Here is a 19,272-nt window from a genome sequence, read left to right on the forward strand (position 1 = left end):
TACATGAATTTGCCCAATAGAAACTCTTGTTTTCAACTGTTGTACTAATGATTACACCCTAGATCAGCTAGATGCAGGCAAGAGTGTGCAAGGCGGTATTGAATGTGTCAATGTCTGCCATCAATCAATGTCTGTCAGTGCACTTACATTGTAAACTTTAATTCATAGGCTAGGTTGTAGCAACCTCATGATGTGTATATGGAAAGTATTATGCAGTAGCCTAAACCTGTCGATGTTACATTGAGCTGGGTGAGTGGAATATTAATTAATATACATTAATAGAAATAAGGCCGTGTTCATAAAAAAATATTGTATATACAGTACCAGTCAAAACGTTTGTACACACCTACTCATTCAAGGATTTTTCTTTATTTGTACTATTTTCTACATTGTAGAATAGTAGTGAAGACATCAAAACTATGAAATAACACATATGGAATCATGTAGTAACCAAAAAAGTGTTAAACAAATTCTTCAAAATAGTCACCCTTTGCGTTGATGACAGCATTGCACACTCTTGGCATTCTCACAACCAGCTTCGTGAGGAATGCTTTTCCAACGGTCTTGAAGGAGATCCCACATATGCTGAGCACCTGTTGGCTGCTTTTCCTTCACTCTGCGGTCCAACTCATCCCAAACCATATCAATTGGGTTGAGGTCGGGTGATTGTGGAGGCCAGGTCATCTGATGCAGCATCATCACTCTCCTTCTTGGTCAAATAGCCCTTACACAGCCTGGAGGTGTGTTTTGGGTCATTGTCCTGTTGTAAATCAAATGGTAGTTCCACTAAGTGCAAACAGATGGCATGGTGTATCGCTACAGAATGCTGTGGTAGCTATGCTGGTTAGTGTGCCTTGAATTCTAAATAAATCACAGATAGTGTCACCAGCAAAGCACCCGGTGGGAACCACACGTGCGGAGATCATCCGTTCACCTATTCTGCATCTCACAAAGACACTGCAGTTGGAGCTAAAAATCTCAAATTTGGATTAGTTTCCGGATTGACTGACCTTCATGTCTTAAAGTAATGGTGGACTATTGTTTCTCTTTGCTTATTTGATCTGTTCTTGCCATAATATGGACTTGGTCTTTTACGTGTTATTTCATAGTTTTGATGTCTTCACTATTATTCTACAATGTAGAAAATAGTAATAATAAAGAAAAACCCTTGAATGAGTAGGTGTGTCCAAACTTTTGACTGGTACTGTATATTAAATGGCAACGACCGCCACTGAATCGACAGTGCCAGACTCGACGATTTCAGTATCTCTGAAACGGCTGGACTCTTGGACACACGACAGTGTATATGATTTACTGAGAATGGTTACAAAAAAACATCCAGTCAGCTGTAGTCCTGAGATTGAAGGAGAATGGCAGGAATTGTGCAAGCTAACAGGCGGGTCACGCAAATAATGGTGCAGTACAACAGTGGTGTGTAGAACGGCATCTCGGAATGTACAACTCGTTGGGCCTTGTTACAAATGGGCTGTTGCAGCAGACTACCACACCGGGTTCCACTCTATCAGCTAAAAACAAAAAGAAGTAGCTCCAGTGGGCACGTGATCACCAACACTGGACAATTGAGCAGTGGAAAAACATTGCCTGGTCTGCAGAATCCCGTTTCCTGTGGCATCATTCTGATGGCAGAGTAAGGATTTGGCGTAAGTAGCGTCCATGGCCCCATCCTGCCTGGCACACGTTAGGGCCCTCGATACCAATTGAGCAATATTTCCATGCCCAAAAGAATTCGAGCTATTCTAGGGGCAAAAGGTGGTCCAACTCGATAATAGATGGGTGTAACTAATCAATTTGATCCCAGGAAGAGCTAATGGGGATCCATAATAAATACAAAACTGGCCACTGAGTGTATATGTCACTGTTAAAGTTGACAGTTCTTTAAGTGGCTTTGGATAAAAGTCTCTTTTTATAATGACTATTTTACATTATAACATGCAAGTGTCTCACAATTAAAGTGTATGGGAAGTGCGTAATCAGAATTTGCTCTTCGTATGCACTCACCATGGATACTACAGGTAGTGGTACAGCTGTGAGTGCTGACTGTTGATTGTGTTTTAGTGATTTATAAAGGCGTAGGGAGTGGAGTTTCACAGTTGCATGTTGTTAGAAATAACGATAGAGCACAGTGCTATTGAGGCTTACCCTCTGTACTGGTTGTAGTGTACAAGTTGTTTTTAGCATCAGCCATTCCAAATTCATGTTGTTCTATTATTGTTTCTTATGTACTCATGGCTGTGCAATGAATGTCTCTGCTGGGACAATATCGTTTGAATTCAATTTAATTTGTTTTGACCCATCCCTCGTTACACACACACACTTTGTAATTATTTTCAAATTATTTTCAAATTCAATTTTATGAACAGGAGCCTATTGCCTGTCCGTGTTGGACTATGACAACACTAAAGGCCTCAACGTCAAACACTACAAGATACGCAAACTAGACAGCGGCGGTTTCTATATCACCTCACGCACCCAGTTCAGCAGTCTGCAGCAGCTGGTCTTCCACTATCGCAGTAAGTAACACGTTATAATCACATTTTTGACACCTTTGCCACTTACTTACAAAAATTCCTATTATACAGAGAGTAACACCAAACTTGAATTGAATGTTTTTCTATTTATTTGTCCATGTACTATAATATGCATGTCAAGGTCATGATGGGGGCAATTGTCATTCTGTTTTCCAACTAGTGTAAATGTATATGTAAATATATATATATATACTTTTTCTTACATGGTATGCAGTGTCTTTGTCAAGCATATTGATCATGCATCAAAGTGAAACAGACATTGCTCAATAACTCAATAAGAATATCCAACAGATTGGCACATCTGACTATTATCAGAAATGTCTCGCAGAAAACTTTGCTTCTACTGCCTAATGTGGATAGTGCTAGCAAGGGTGGACAGTGCTAAATGTCTAGGTGGTAACAGTATGCCTCTTTCTATCTTTCCCTACCTAACCCCAGAGCATGCAGACGGGCTGTGCCACTGTCTGACGGAGGTGTGTCCCGTGCTGAAGCCTCAGACCCAGGGCCTGGCCCGCGATGCCTGGGAAATCCCACGGGAATCGCTCCACCTCGACCTCAAACTGGGCCAGGGCTGTTTTGGAGAGGTCTGGATGGGTAAGATGCGCGTGCACACCTTAGCTTTTTATGGATGTATTTGTATCTGCATTTAATCCACCAAAAAGGATAGATTTTTATCAAATTCAGAGAACACGCTTGGGAAGAAACCCCCATTCTAAGTCTATCTTGCCTTGGCGCTGTCGTGTCTTTACTATCATTAACTGAAGACTGATAGTTTTTAGTTATTACGCGATTAGACTGATTAATAATGTAACCGTAATTACTAGGAAGTCGGGGCACCAAGGAAAAATATTCAGATTACAAAGTTATCATTTCCTAAAATAACTTTTCAGATATTTTATCTGATCAATTAGTCTTCGAATTAATTAACTATTTACTTTACCTCACATTAGTCTCATTCCAAACGTCTGCACGAACCCAGTCTTCACTATGAGTCATCCATACATCAATTGTCTTAAATAATTTATTTATTACTAAGTAATTCACAGAAATGCATAAACAAACAAACAAACAAGGTAAATGTGGTTACATGAAATGAGAATGTGCCCTAGTGGGCTAAACCGGCATGGCGGCTTGTTAGACAAAAGGGGAAGTGGGGGTCGACTAAGAAGTCACTACAAAGTGATAAATATAAAAATGGAAATGCTAATCCTTTGCACATGAATGCTCACTCATTCGGGAACAACTGCAATCAATATATATATTTAAGCTCAGTGTGTCGTCTTGATCGCTGGTGAAAAGTTCATTTATTTTGTAGAATTGTCCGTCTCTCTCCCTCTCTCTCTCTGTCGTGGTTAGTGGATAGTTCAGAGTGACATTCATTCGTTTCGTTATAGAATGGATGTTTCGGCGGTTGTCGTTCTTTACGTTCAATGATACCGAATTCCTAGCTGCAGACTAGTAATTAATATCAAAGACTTGTTCTTATTCTGTCGGTATCGGTAGTCTAAGAGTTTAACCACGTGGTATGGTTAAAAGATTCAGCAATGGTCTACAACCTTTGTCCCCTCATAATGGAGAAAAACATGGTCTCCAACCTTTAGCGATCTCGTAATTGAGGTAAGCTCGGTCTGCTGATCGAAAACCCGAGTGGGTTTTTTATTCGGAATGGCAAAAAAGGGCTGTCCCAGGATGTCTGACCCTAACTGGGCTCAGGGGCGGTCCTCTGATTTAGTTAACTCCGATCCCCTTTTTGGGTTTTCCTTCATTGAACAGTCCAAAATCATATTACACACTTTAACAAACAGTATCATACTCACTCATTCATCTTATATAACAATTACATGTAAATCTCATATCTGAGGCTATTATATAAACAGCGTTATGGTAATGTGGCCACACCGTCTCCCATGAGCTTCCCCAAGTTGTGACAAACGGACCAGTTCGTAGCTGGATTCTTCACCGATCTTTTATACTTTCTCCGGAACATTACATTTTTTCGTACCTCAAGTTCTGTGAGGTGGAAGGATTTCCTTTGTTCTCCATGAAAATCTACTCTCTCTATACTGTGTGGCCATGTGGCAGGGTCTTCTCAGGAATTCACGACCTCTCTGACCACAGCAACCTAGTTGAAGGAGGCAAGGGGGAGGCAGGGAGAGGGGGGTGGGGCTTGCTATACCCAAAGAGGCCAACGTCATGACAGCGCGCTACAGCAATGCTGGACACTGTTTAAAAGTCGATTTATGCTTGATCCGGCAATGCGGTCCGAAGGCCTAGGATGGATGTGGTGACACAATTGCGGAACCTCCGGCTTGTCTTTGTAACAATGCGGAGGGCTCCGTGTAAATCCGCATTGACATTAAGTAAGTTGTCAAGGAAGTGAGTTTGTGTTTGTACAGGACATACTGCCCCCACCTACCATCAACCATTCATGTCAATGTGGAGCTATATGGAGCCCTTCACATTGTTACAAAATTTGGCAGGCGCATGGCAATGAGGTATAGAGCTTGATTTGGCTGCCAGCGGCCCGGCAATTGCTGCCCAACCTCCATACGGAGCCTCCGGACCGCATAAATTGGCTTTTATTGTTACTGCTTTTACAGTAAGTTCTGAGTGGGTAGAAGCTTGCCAGCTCAATAAAGTGCCCAAAAATGGACACTGGCCATATACTGTTACATGGAGTGTCATGGTATCGTGTTGGGTGTCGTGACAACTATGAATGCTATGCCCAAATGTAAAGCAAGTGCCGTGCTAAGAATGTTCAACTCTGTGGTACAGAGTTACAGCCCTTTAGTGAAGCCTGTGAAATCTGGTGTGTAATATTTCCTCTTTGCGAAGTGTATTACTCAAGCTCCGTCATTCAGTTTTCAGAGACATTAAAAAACATAGCAGGTTACAAAGTAGCGCTCTGTAGCTATGTTTGGGTTGTTTGGGTTGTTTCTTGTCAGGGACTGGTCCAAATTCACATTTTGCCATCCCGATCGAGCCAGCTAACTAGCTGTGTGAGAGTACTTGACTCAGTTCACTGAGGGTTAGTGTTATCCTGGATCCTTGGGATGTCCCTTCGCTAAACCCTAACCCATACCCTAACAATAACCCTTACCTTACCTAACCCAAACCTTAACCCTTACTGTAACCCTTTTTTATTTCTACTTCAATGGGGTAGGGACGTCCCAAGGAACCCGGATAGCAAGGATCATTCACTGAAGCAACACTTGGGGCGAGAGGCAGCACTGTGCCAGCAGCAAATGTTATGATTGATGTTTTTCCTTTTAAGTGACAACTACCAGAATTCAGTGGGTACAGCCCTACAATCGATGAAAACATGGCTAAATACCAATACATTGAAAATGTGTCCTATGTCGTTGTTTTCCAGCTGGCTAGCATGAGGCAGCTCAGTCTTCAGATACCATTTTTATTGCTGGAATCAGTGCAGTTTATCCTCCTTTCACAAGAGTAACACAGTTTTTCCATCAAAAAAATAGTGTATTTCTTGTGCTCTTAAATTCAATGTGGCACTTACATTAATGCTCTTTCCTCAAATAACAAAAATCTGCTTTCTGAGTACCTTTTTGAAGGGCTGTTTTAAGCACAATCATACAGATTTGTAAAAACAAAAACAAAAAAAACAAATCCAACTATAATAATAATAATAATATCGGCAGATATATTGGTTATTGTGAATATTTGAAGTCTAAAAACAATCGGTGTTGGATCCAAAAATAGCATATCTGTCAGGCTCTACTTTTCATTCCAATTTCATGTATTTCACCTATAACTTCATATAAGAACTGTGTGGTTGCTTGTGGCAGAAACGTGCGCTTGTCCCACTGGTTGTCTGGGTCGCCAAGAGAAATAATGTACTCCTTTAGCTACGTTGGCTATGGTCTCTGACCTGTGTTTACACAGGGAAGTGGAACGGTACAACGCGGGTGGCCATCAAGACCCTGAAGACAGGCACCATGTCCCCAGAGGCCTTCCTCCAGGAGGCGCAGGTCATGAAGAAGCTGAGACACGAGAAACTGGTGCAGCTCTACGCTGTGGTGTCTGAGGAACCCATCTACATCGTCACTGAGTACATGACCCAAGGTAACTGTAGACCACACACATCATCATTATTATCAGTATGGCTGTCCATCGTTTCCAAAAATAACGTTACTTCCAGGGATGGGTTGTAGAACAGATGTGGCTACCACTATTGTTACAAACACACACATTATCACGTAGGTATTGCACTATGTAGGGAATAGGGTGCCACGTAATCATAATCATCACTTACTTAGTACATGAGACACACAAACACACACACTTCATCATCACTGACTACAGTGGACAATGGTTCAAGCTGGCATGTGCATGCTCACACACATCATGTTCTTGTGTTCCCTCCCTCCTACCTTCTCTCTCTCATTAATCTGATAACACTGTCGCTCCCACAGGTAGCCTGTTGGACTTCCTCAAAGGTGACACGGGCAAGCTGCTACGTCTACCCCAGCTAGTGGATATGGCATCTCAGGTGGGACATTCAGTGCAATGTTGATTATACCTTTCATGTAATTATATTATTTAAGTCAATTGAAGTTATTTTGCCATCTTCTTTTGTTCCCCTCCTTATCCCCCGATTGTCCCTCTTTCTGCTGTATCTATTCTTCCTCTCACTTTTTATCCTTTTCCCTCTATCCATTCTCATCCTCTAACTCTCTCTCTCTCATTTCATCTCATTTCCCCTCTACTCTTCCAGATTGCAGCAGGGATGGCATACGTAGAGAGGATGAACTACGTCCACAGAGACCTCAGGGCTGCCAACATCCTCGTAGGAGACAACCTGGTGTGTAAAGTGGCCGACTTCGGCCTGGCCCGCCTCATAGAGGACAACGAGTACACTGCCAGACAAGGTAAGGCTTCAGTCCAGGTCAAATCTGTAGTTGTGTGTTCTAAACCTGGTTTTGGAGGACCCGTGTTTAACCTGCTTTTCCTTCCAACTGGTCTCTATGTATAAAGTGGCCAATTTCCCCTCCTCTTAGAAGATAATGTTTACACTGCCAGACAGAGTAAGGCTCTGGTCCGGGTCCAATATCTCTAGGTACGTCAACTGACATTGTGATGCCAGGACAACCTCTCCCTCAACGTCAGCAAAACAAAGGAGTTGATTGTTGACTTCAGGAAGCAAAGACATCGACATCAACGAGACTGGAGTAGAGACTACAGTTTTAAGTTCCTCTGCTTCCACATCACCAAGAACTTGACATGGACCAACAACATCACCACTCTTATCAAGAGGGCACAACGGTGCTTCTACTTCCTAAGGCAGCTGGAAAAATGTGTCATGCCACCCCCGAGTACTCTCCTAATACTACCACTGCACCATCGAGAGTGTCCTGACCGGTTGCATCACGGCCTGGTGCGGAAATTGCTCCATCCACGAATACAAGGTCCTCCAGCAGGTGGTGAAGACGGCCCAGTGTGGCCGTGTTCCCACCCATCCAGGACATCTACTTGAAACAGTGCCTGAAGAAGTCCTGCAGCATCATCAAGGACTCCACACACCCCAGCCACGAGCTGTTCACTCCCTTACTTTTAGGCAGACGGTATCGGAGAATGAGATCTTATACCAACAGGCTCAGAGAGTTTATCTACAAGCCGTAGCTTGTAGCGGATTTCGAATAGCCGTGGGAAAAGCAGTTGCAAGATTGAGACACACATCTAGAAACCCTAGAATTCAAATGAAACCGAAGACTTAAATAAAACTTAAAACAATTTATTTGTAGAATCCATAATGATAAGTGCAAGGTAAACAAAGGTTCTAATATTCCAGGTAAACTAAAAAGATCAAGGTAAAACATATGTGGTTCAAATGTATGCCAACTCAGTATCCCGAACATTTTTCACCCCTGGTAGGCCTTACTTCTGAAATGACTGCAACACTTAACATTGAGCTGCAGTTATTTTAACGTGGGTGGCAAGGAATAAGTTAGTCCTAAATATTTCTAAAACTTAACGCATTGTATTTGGGACAAATCATTTACTAAATTTTGTAGTAAATAATGTGGAAATTGAGCAAGTTGAGGTGACTAAACTGCTTGGAGTTACCCTGGATTGTAAAACTGTCATGGTCAAAACATATTGATACAGTGCCTTGCGAAAGTATTCGGCCCCCTTGAACTTTGCGACCTTTTGCCACATTTCAGGCTTCAAACATAAAGATATAAAACTGTATTTTTTTGTGAAGAATCAACAACAAGTGGGACACAATCATGAAGTGGAACGACATTTATTGGATATTTCAAACTTTTTTAACATATCAAAAACTGAAAAATTGAGCGTGCAAAATTATTCAGCCTCTTTACTTTCAGTGCAGCAAACTCTCTCCAGAAGTTCAGTGAGGATCTCTGAATGATCCAATGTTGACCTAAATGACTAATGATGATAAATACAATCCACCTGTGTAATCAAGTCTCCGTATAAATGCACCTGCACTGTGATAGTCTCAGAGGTCCGTTAAAAGCGCAGAGAGCATCATGAAGAACAAGGAACACACCAGGCAGGTCCGAGATACTGTTGTGAAGAAGTTTAAAGCTGGATTTGGATACAAAAAGATTTCCCAAGCTTTAAACATCCCAAGGAGCACTGTGCAAGCGATAATATTGAAATGGAAGGAGTATCAGACCACTGCAAATCTACCAAGACCTGGCCGTCCCTCTAAACTTTCAGCTCATACAAGGAGAAGACTGATCAGAGATGCAGCCAAGAGGCCCATGATCACTCTGGATGAACTGCAGAGATCTACAGCTGAGGTGGGAGACTCTGTCCATAGGACAACAATCAGTCGTATATTGCACAAATCTGGCCTTTATGGAAGAGTGGCAAGAAGAAAACCATTTCTTAAAGATATCCATAAAAAGTGTTGTTTAAAGTTTGTCACAAGCCACCTGGGAGACACACCAAACATGTGTAAGAAGGTGCTCTGGTCAGATGAAACCAAAATTGAACTTTTTGGCAACAATGCAAAACGTTATGTTTGGTGTAAAAGCAACACAGCTCATCACCCTGAACACACCATCCCCAATGTCAAACATGGTGGTGGCAGCATCATGGTTTGGGCCTGCTTTTCTTCAGCAGGGACAGGGAAGATGGTTAAAATTGATGGGAAGATGGATGGAGCCAAATACAGGACCATTCTGGAAGAAAACCTGATGGAGTCTGCAAAAGACCTGAGACTGGGACAGAGATTTGTCTTCCAACAAGACAATGATCCAAAACATAAAGCAAAATCTACAATGGAATGGTTCAAAAATAAACATATCCAGGTGTTAGAATGTGTTAGAATAGATCTGTGGAAAGAACTGTGGAAAGAACTGAAAACTGCTGTTCACAAATGCTCTCCATCCAACCTCACTGAGCTCGAGCTGTTTTGCAAGGAGGAATGGGAAAAAATGTCAGTCTCTCGATGTGCAAAACTGATAGAGACATGCCCCAAGCGACTTACAGCTGTAATCGCAGCAAAAGGTGGCGCTACAAAGTATTAACTTAAGGGGGCTGAATAATTTTGCACGCCCAATTTTTCAGTTTTTGATTTGTTAAGAAAGTTTGAAATATCCAATAAATGTCGTTCCACTTCATGATTGTGTCCCACTTGTTGTTGATTCTTCACAAAAAAATACAGTTTTATATCTTTATGTTTGAAGCCTGAAATGTGGCAAAAGGTCGCAAAGTTCAAGGGGGCCGAATACTTTCGCAAGGCACTGTACAACAGTAGCTAAGATAGGGAGAAGTATGTCCATTATAAGGCACTGCTCTGCCTTCTTGACAGCACTGTCAACAAGGCAGGTCCTACAGGCCCTAGTTTTGTCACACCTGGACTACTGTTCAGTCGTATGGTCAAGTGCCACAAAAAAGGACTTGGTTCAGAACAGGGCAGTACGGCTGGCCCTTGGATGTACTCCGAGAGCTAATATTAATAATATGCATGTGTGCTAGTAGCATTAGCCTGATTTGAACCTGCTCTTTGAGTTGCTTGGACATTAGCACCATCTATGAGTGTTAGTGGCCGCTACTGTGGCTGCTGTGCTTGTCGGCAGAGGTGGGACCAAGGAATTCAAGTCCCAAGTCAAGACAGGCAAATCCGAGTCAAGTCTCAAGTCAAGACCGCCAAGTATCAATTCAAGTCCTAAACTTTGAGTTTCGAGTCCTAAACAAATCATAATGTGCTCTACACCAAATGTAATACCATTTCATATTTAACAAGAGTAATAGTATATACAATTTATGCAAATCATGAAGGCTTTTAAAAATATATATTTATTATTTTCCAAATAAACTTTATATTTCCATGGAAATACATGGGTAGCCATGAGAAAGACCCATCAAAATGACAACAAAAACAAAATATTGTAGTGCTCTCTATCTCTCTCTCTCCAGATATACTCTAGACACCTAAAACAATCCTGCCATACAATCATTTATTAAAAGGTACATCAAAACAACTGACACTGAACTTCAAGTAGGCCTACAATTTGAATACTGGCCTGAATGTCTGAGAAGAAAATATAGATCCCAAAGATGGGAGATAAAACCTGAACATGGAGACTACGTGTGTGTATAATGCATAAACAGTTTCATTTTTTCCCTCTTTATCTCAGGGCCCTATAATGCATTGCATTTGCAAAAGACCAAATTCGATGAAAGTCTGTCAGTCATTTGTGCACGATGAGGCCGCGGTATGATGCCACCATGGCAGAAGACACGCTCCGCCAGAGCACTGGAGGCACTGCCAAGACCCTGATGGCCACTCGGAACAGTGAAGGAAGAGCCTTCCTGTTCATTGCCCAGAACAAGAGGGCATTCTGTCCTTCGCATATGTCAAGGTAGTGACTTAGCTGTAGTGCTGGAGTGGTCCCAACAGCTTTCTTCTGCCTCTTACAGTATGCTGCAAACAGCCCTTCTTCTTGTCCAAGACGATTGTCCTCTCGCTCTTCCTCATCAACAAGAGGCACAGCTTGCTCAGTCCCTGTAGCATCTTGCAGAATCAGTTCTGGCAAAACATGTAAAAGCATAGCAGAAACAAAAAGGCCGGTATTAGAGTATTGATGATGCAGTGGGTTAAACTGAAAAATTATTATTGTTGCAGTCAATTGGATTAAATTATGAGAAAAAGTTACATTAAACTCAATATTTACCTTTAACTCTTTGTGCCACCTCCTCCTTGACCTCCTCCTTGACCAGCACATGGTGCTCCACCCACATCGGAGAAAAAGACGGATCCAAGGCAGCTGCATTGAGGTAGACTGGATCTGAAAAGGGGGCAGTGATTCCGTCTTGTGTCCTGGCCATTTTCACATTGATGAAGATTCCAAGAAGTCTTTTGTTCAGGGATGCCTGGAGACTTCTGACCAGGCCGCTCAGGAAATGGACTTGAGGCATCCCCTGCTCCAGGTGGTGATTCAGGGGCAGGACCGAGGGAACAACAGAACTGCTTGTGACTATCTTCCCCCACTGTGTCATACCTGTTGCTTCTCCAAATGGCTTCAGGATGTCCACCAACTCCTTCAACTTATTCCACTCCCGTACTATGAACAACAACTCCTTGTGCCCAGCCTTTTTCACAGCAGCAAGGATGCCTCTTTCCCCAAATTAAGCCTCAAACACCTCTTTGAATGTTGTGCTTGTATGTAGCAGTGAGCTGATTTTTGATAACTTTGAAAGAGGAGGAGTCATCACTTTTTGTTTCTTTCAAGCCATCTCCCACCAACAGCTGGAGAGTGTGGGCAAAACACCCCAAGCGCTGTTTTTTTGCAATAGCAGCATCCACTGTTTGCTGGTCTTCCAGGTTCAGGTCATTCCAGAGCTTTCGGTCATCAAGGGGATCTTCGTTATGTACTTCATCTTCTTGTTAAATGGGGAAGCACACGGTGAATGCTTTTCTCATGTTGGCAGCATTGTCACTAATGATATAGTCCAATTTATCTTTAATGCTCTACTCACCACATATGGCCTCAAATTGCTCACAGATTCTTTCGGCCGTGTGTGGGCCTTTGAAGCGGACACAGGCCAAGAGATTGGACTTGCGCTGTATCCTCTCTCCATCTCTCTCCGTACAGTGCACAGTGACACCAAGGAACCCCCTCATCATTCGGTCGGAACCAAATGTCCACTGTGACTGAAACATGGTCTGTGTTGGTCAACTGAGTTTTCAGTTTTGAACATCTCTCTGTAGCGAGGTTCTCTACTTTTGATGTCAATGTTCTGTGATACACTGGGCTGCACTTACTGTCAACTACTGACAGAAAGTGCCGAAAACTCTTGTTTTCCACAATAGACAGAGGCAAGTTGCAATCGATAACCAAGTCGGACAGTATTGCATTGTTGATAGCTTTCTGCTGTGGATGATTCATGCTGTACTGCCCTACACGGGTCTCCATGAACTGTGAGATTGGAGACTGTTGTGGTTCACTTGTGACACTTTTGTTCATCTGATATTGTTCAAATCTGTAAGCATATAAAAAAAATAATTGAACGGGGCAGTAGCATAATCTTGGAAGTTGGAAGTTGTTGCGCCTCCATCTGTAATTTTCTTCCCACACGTTTTGCAAATTACAATACGTTTTTTGTTGACTTCAGCATAGTCTGTATATCAGAAAATTACAGTGCCTTGAGAAAGTATTCGGCCCCCTTGAACTTTGCGACCTTTTGCCACATTTCAGGCTTCAAACATAAAGATATAAAACTGTATTTTTTTGTGAAGAATCAACAACAAGTGGGACACAATCATGAAGTGGAACGACATTTATTGGATATTTCAAACCTTTTTAACATATCAAAAACGGAAAAATTGGGCGTGCAAAATTATTCAGCCCCCTTAAGTTAATACTTTGTAGCGCCACCTTTTGCTGTGATTACAGCTGTAAGTCGCTTGGGGTATGTCTCTATCAGTTTTTCACATCGAGAGACTGACATTTTTTCCCATTCCTCCTTGCAAAACAGCTCGAGCTCAGTGAGGTTGGATGGAGAGCATTTGTGAACAGCAGTTTTCAGTTCTTTCCACAGATTCTCGATTGGATTCAGGTCTGGACTTTGACTTGGCCATTCTAACACCTGGATATGTTTATTTTTGAACCATTCCATTGTAGATTTTGCTTTATGTTTTGGATCATTGTCTTGTTGGAAGACAAATCTCCGTCCCAGTCTCAGGTCTTTTGCAGACTCCATCAGGTTTTCTTCCAGAATGGTCCTGTATTTGGCTCCATCCATCTTCCCATCAATTTTAACCATCTTCCCTGTCCCTGCTGAAGAAAAGCAGGCCCAAACCATGATGCTGCCACCACCATGTTTGACAGTGGGGATGATGTGTTCAGGGTGATGAGCTGTGTTGCTTTTACGCCAAACATAACGTTTTGCATTGTTGCCAAAAAGTTCAATTTTGGTTTCATCTGACCAGAGCACCTTCTTCCACATGTTTGGTGTGTCTCCCAGGTGGCTTGTGGCAAACTTTAAACCACACTTTTTATGGATATCTTTAAGAAATGGCTTTCTTCTTGCCACTCTTCCATAAAGGCCAGATTTGTGCAATATACGACTGATTGTTGTCCTATGGACAGAGTCTCCCACCTCAGCTGTAGATCTCTGCAGTTCATCCAGAGTGATCATGGGCCTCTTGGCTGCATCTCTGATCAGTCTTCTCCTTGTATGAGCTGAAAGTTTAGAGGGACGGCCAGGTCTTGGTAGATTTGCAGTGGTCTGATACTCCTTCCATTTCAATATTATCGCTTGCACAGTGCTCCTTGGGATGTTTAACGCTTGGGAAATCTTCTTGTATCCAAATCCGGCTTTAAACTTCTTCACAACAGTATCTCGGACCTGCCTGGTGTGTTCCTTGTTCTTCATGATGCTCTCTGCGCTTTTAACGGACCTCTGAGACTATCACAGTGCAGGTGCATTTATACGGAGACTTGATTACACACAGGTGGATTGTATTTATCATCATTAGTCATTTAGGTCAACATTGGATCATTCAGAGATCCTCACTGAACTTCTGGAGAGAGTTTGCTGCACTGAAAGTAAAGGGGCTGAATAATTTTGCACGCCCAATTTTTCAGTTTTTGATTTGTTAAAAAAGTTTGAAATATCCAATAAATGTCGTTCCACTTCATGATTGTGTCCCACTTGTTGTTGATTCTTCACAAAAAAATAAAGTTTTATATCTTTATGTTTGAAGCCTGAAATGTGGCAAAAGGTCGCAAAGTTCAAGGGGGCCGAATACTTTTGCAAGGCACTGTATCATTTTGGGTATAGTTTTTCCAGTTAGCTCAATCTGAATTCACCCGCCGACTTTCCTCTGCACTGCCATGCTCAAATTCTTCTCTGCTGGCACAATTTGATTGTGCAATTCAAACTTTAATCCGTTAAATGAAGAGTTGATGCGCAGTTTTATCCTAAAACTGTTGAGAAGCCTTTTTGTCCTAGACTTGGCACTCCGGTACCCCTTGCCATGCGGTAGTAGAGAGAACAGTCTATGACTGTGGTGGCTGGGGTCTTTGACAATTTTTAGGGCCTTCCTCTGACACTGCCTGGTGTAGAGGTCCTGGATGGCAGGCAGCTTAGCCCCAGTGATGTACTGGGCCGTACGCACTACCCTCTGTACGCACTACCCTCAGAGGCCGAGCAATTGCCATACCAGGCAGTGATGCAACCAGGATGCTCTCGATGTTGCAGCTGTAGAACTTTTTGTGGATCTGAGGACCCATGTCAAATCTTTTTAGTTTCCTGAGGGGGAATAGGCTTTGTCATGCCCTCTTCACGACTGTCTTGGTGTGTTTGGACCATTCTAGTTTGTTGTTGATGTGGACACCAAGGAACTTGAAGCTCTCAACCTGCTTCACTACAGCCCCGTCGATGAGAATGCGGGCGTGCTCGGTCCTCCTTTTCCTGTAGTCCACAATCATCTCCGCTGAGCCACAATCAACAATCTCCACAATCAAGCTGAGCTGCAGCCAGCTTCCATTTCCACCAATTCCTTTTTTGCCTTGTTGTGTTTCTTCCATATAAAGGGCATGTTTTTTTTTTTTTTACTGCAGCTTTAGCTTTCAAAGCGGCATGCTCAGCCTGTGCTTTCATTCTAGCACTGGATGCCCTTGACGTTGAGGTAGATGCATCTGACTTTTTTGATACAGCAGATACTGTCATGTGGACCAATGGCAAACAAAGGTTCCAATATTCCAGGTAAATGGAAAAAGATACAAAAAAACATATGCCAACTCGGTTTCCCAAAAGTCTCTTATACCAGCATGTGGCCATCTGGGCGGGCCCACCTGTAGCACCAACTAATTGAGGCTAGAGGGCGTAGTTGACCTATTTCTAATTCAAATCATAGGACCATAATAAGAGACCACATAACCAAATAATGCATACACCATACCTGTATATAGAAATTAAATATGATATTCTAAATGAGTGATATCATCAAATAAACAAATATTTTGATAAATGAAAAATTTAATGAAAACTGACAAAAATGAACTGGCTCCAACACTACTGAACACTTGAACTGGAATGACCACCTGGACTTACTTGCCACACACATATAACATGCACACACAAACACATTCAAGTTACACACACATCACAATTGCTGCTACCAGACTCTTATTTACTACTACTCATACTGCTCAATTTAAAACACCCGCCAATCCCCCCTTTCTCTGATAAATGTGTAAATATTGTACTATTAATTGTGCCTCCCTGTATTATACTAACATGTTTATTCTATTCTACTGAGCCATTTACTTCGTTCGTATTCTGATCTTTTATTATTGTTGCATTGTCGAGAAAGAACTTGAAACAATGAAACTCTGCATGTTGTCTTGCCTGACTCACGCCTCTCCCTCGAGATTAATGATCTAGCCTAGGTTACCCCTGCTTCAGGCCTAATACCTACGGCTGTTGCCCTTCCAGCCCAGTTCCGATCCCAGCAACCCGCTGATACCAGTCACAGCTGGAGTTTTATTAAAAACCACTCAGTGGGGCGTCCAGCTCTGAGGTAGGGCGACCCGTAGTTTGTCAGGCTCTCCTAAGGCTATAAGACCAGGGGAAATGGAGTGGTGAGTATGCTTTCTCCTCTCAACAACTTATCATTTTAATAAATACCTTAGTTTTACACCCACGGGTGCGCGTCACAAACCCTTCACCCATGGACCTGGAGTTATGCACTGTAATGGGACCTAGTGTCCCACGAGACGAACAACGATAGTCATCGTGACATGCCTTAGACTAACGTCCTAAGACATTTCTCATACACACCCCAAGCATGGACCCACACCGGTAACAAAGGGAGGAAACTCTCCGGGCTATTTCGGTCAGTGGCCTCTCAAGAGGAAATGTGTTTATTCAAGCAAAGCCCTTTACAGAGAGTCTACTTATCCTATGGATATCCTAGCTCCCAACCTTGAGGAAACCCAATCTTGATCCTGCTAAAGGAAAATACAAATGATATGGTAATTTCCCTGTGTGTTAAAAGCAGAGGCTACAAACAGCAATCAAAGCTAAAAGTAAAAAATTCCCCAAAAAGAGAGAGGTTTTCTAGAAAAAGGCTCTGCAGAAAAAGCAAAAATGCTGCCACTATCTTCGGTGACAATGGTGATGGTTTGGATAGACTGGGGACTGCTTCCTCCTTCCTCTGCTGGCTGCGATGTCTCTCAGCTCTCTCCCTCCTGTTCCTCTTCCCGTCCTGTTGACTCTCCATCTTCTTGGACTCCTGCTCTCTCCATCCCAGAGCCTGTTGTAGCTCTGCGGGCGTGAGAGTTACATCCATCCCATGGTTCACGACGATGTTCCCTTTTAACCTGTCTCTCCACTCAGGGGAGTTTCCCAGTGCTTGGAAGGCAGCCACTGTGCATCCTTTATTTAAAGGGGGAGATCAAGCTGATCAAGGCCAATTTCTATCTTGCCCTGTTTATCAAATTTTGAAAAACTTGTCAATAATCAACTGACTGGCTTTCTTGATGTCTATAGTATTCTCTCTGGTATGCAATCTGCTATCCACTCAGGTAATGGATTTGTCACTGCAACCTTAAAGGTCCTACATTATTTCACCACTGCACTTGACTCTAAGCAATGTTGTGCTGCTGTTTTAATTGACTCGGACAAATCTTTTGATTACGCTAGACCATTCCATTCTTGTGGGTCGGCTAAGGAGTATTGGGGACTTTGGCCTGGTTTGCTAACTACCTATCTCAGAGTCCAATGTGTAAAGTCAGAACATCTGCTGTCTCAGCCACTACCTGTCAGCAAGGGAGTACCCTAAGACTCGATTCTAAGCCCCACGCTCTTTGCAATTTACATCAACAACATAACTCAGGCAGTAGGAAGCTCTCTCATCCATTTATATGCAGATGATACAGTCTTATACTCCGCTGGCCCCACCCCGGATTTTGTGTTAAACGCTCTACAAAAAAGCTTTGTTAGTGTCCAGCAAGCTTTCTCTGCCCTTAACCTTGTTCTGAACACCTCCAAAACACAAGCTGCAGGCTAAGGTTAAATCTAGGCTTTGTTTCCTTTATCTATTGTAATCGCTTGTCTTTCACCCTGGCTGCCAAACTAACCCTGATCCCAGGCTGTATCACAACCGGCCGTGATCGGGAGTCCCATAGGGCGGTGCACAATTGGCCCAGTGTCGTCCTTGTTAGGGTTTGGCCGGTGTAGGCTGTCATTGTAAAACACTCATCCCTGGGTTGCTCCTCTTTTCAGTTTGCTGCAGCTAGTGACTGGAACGAGCTGCAAAAAAACACTCAAACTGCACAGTTTTTATCTCCATCTAACTGACACTTGTGGCTGCTTCGAGTGATCTATTGTTGTCTACATTTTTGCACTTCATGCTATTGTCCGTGCCTAGCAGCGTTTGTACTATGTTTGTGCTGCTGTCATGTTGTGCTGCTGTCATGGTGTGTTGCGGCCATGTTGTCTTAGGTCTCACTTTATGTAGTGTTGTGGTGTCTCTCTTGTCCTAAAGTTTGTTTTGTTATTTTTAATACCAGCTCCTGTCCCCACAGGAGGCCTTTTCCTCTTGGTAGGCCGTCATTGTAAATAAGAACGTGTTATTAATTGACTTGCCTCTAACATTAAAATACTAAACCTGGTTTTGGAGGGCCCTGTTTAACCTGGTTTTCATTCCAACTGGTCTCTTGATGACTCACTCTGTGACTTCAGTGGTTGTAATGAAGGGGCTAAATAGCATGCAGTGAAAGGAAAAATGTATTTCGCAACGAGACAACTGGAAATGAGCAAAATACAACGACAAAAGTAAGCCACGTCTTCCATTTTCAGCAGACTGTAGAGGCTTAAACCTTGTTTTAGGAAAAAAAGCACGGATATTTTGGCTACCGTAGTCAAAGGTACATTGATAAAAGACCATGAGTCATCAATTCAAATGTTTGTTTCCCCAGGAGCCAAGTTCCCCATTAAGTGGACGGCGCCAGAGGCTGCCCTCTACGGCCGCTTCACCATCAAGTCAGATGTCTGGTCATTTGGGGTCCTGCTCACTGAACTCGCCACCAAAGGCAGAGTACCATATCCAGGTACCATTTACTTTCCTTTATGAAACAATTCTAAAGGTAGTCCCACACTCTATAGGTATAAAACACCAATATTTCGACACACAATGCCTTCTTCAGGGTTCCATAGACTTTGACTAAACAATAGCCCAAGATTAGCCTTTACATACAATTGCACTGAGAAG

The 19,272-nt window shown here is 42.7% G+C and overlaps 1 protein-coding gene across 3 annotated transcripts in view; it reads left to right on the forward strand.

Moving 5' to 3' along the window:
- Window positions 1-19,272, forward strand: part of LOC109891185 (proto-oncogene tyrosine-protein kinase Src) — a 48,118-nt gene that overhangs the window by 21,434 nt on the left and 7,412 nt on the right. For all 3 annotated transcript variants that reach the window (XM_020483544.2, XM_031827189.1, XM_020483552.2), the window contains 6 exons: window positions 2,382-2,531; window positions 2,988-3,143; window positions 6,456-6,635; window positions 6,986-7,062; window positions 7,288-7,441; window positions 18,980-19,111. In XM_020483544.2, the coding sequence (XP_020339133.1) occupies window positions 2,382-2,531; window positions 2,988-3,143; window positions 6,456-6,635; window positions 6,986-7,062; window positions 7,288-7,441; window positions 18,980-19,111 (849 nt within the window). The remainder of the gene's footprint in view (window positions 1-2,381; window positions 2,532-2,987; window positions 3,144-6,455; window positions 6,636-6,985; window positions 7,063-7,287; window positions 7,442-18,979; window positions 19,112-19,272) is intronic.

Source organism: Oncorhynchus kisutch, linkage group LG1 (assembly GCF_002021735.2).
Source record: "Oncorhynchus kisutch isolate 150728-3 linkage group LG1, Okis_V2, whole genome shotgun sequence".
In the NCBI taxonomy this organism is placed as follows: domain Eukaryota; kingdom Metazoa; phylum Chordata; class Actinopteri; order Salmoniformes; family Salmonidae; genus Oncorhynchus; species Oncorhynchus kisutch.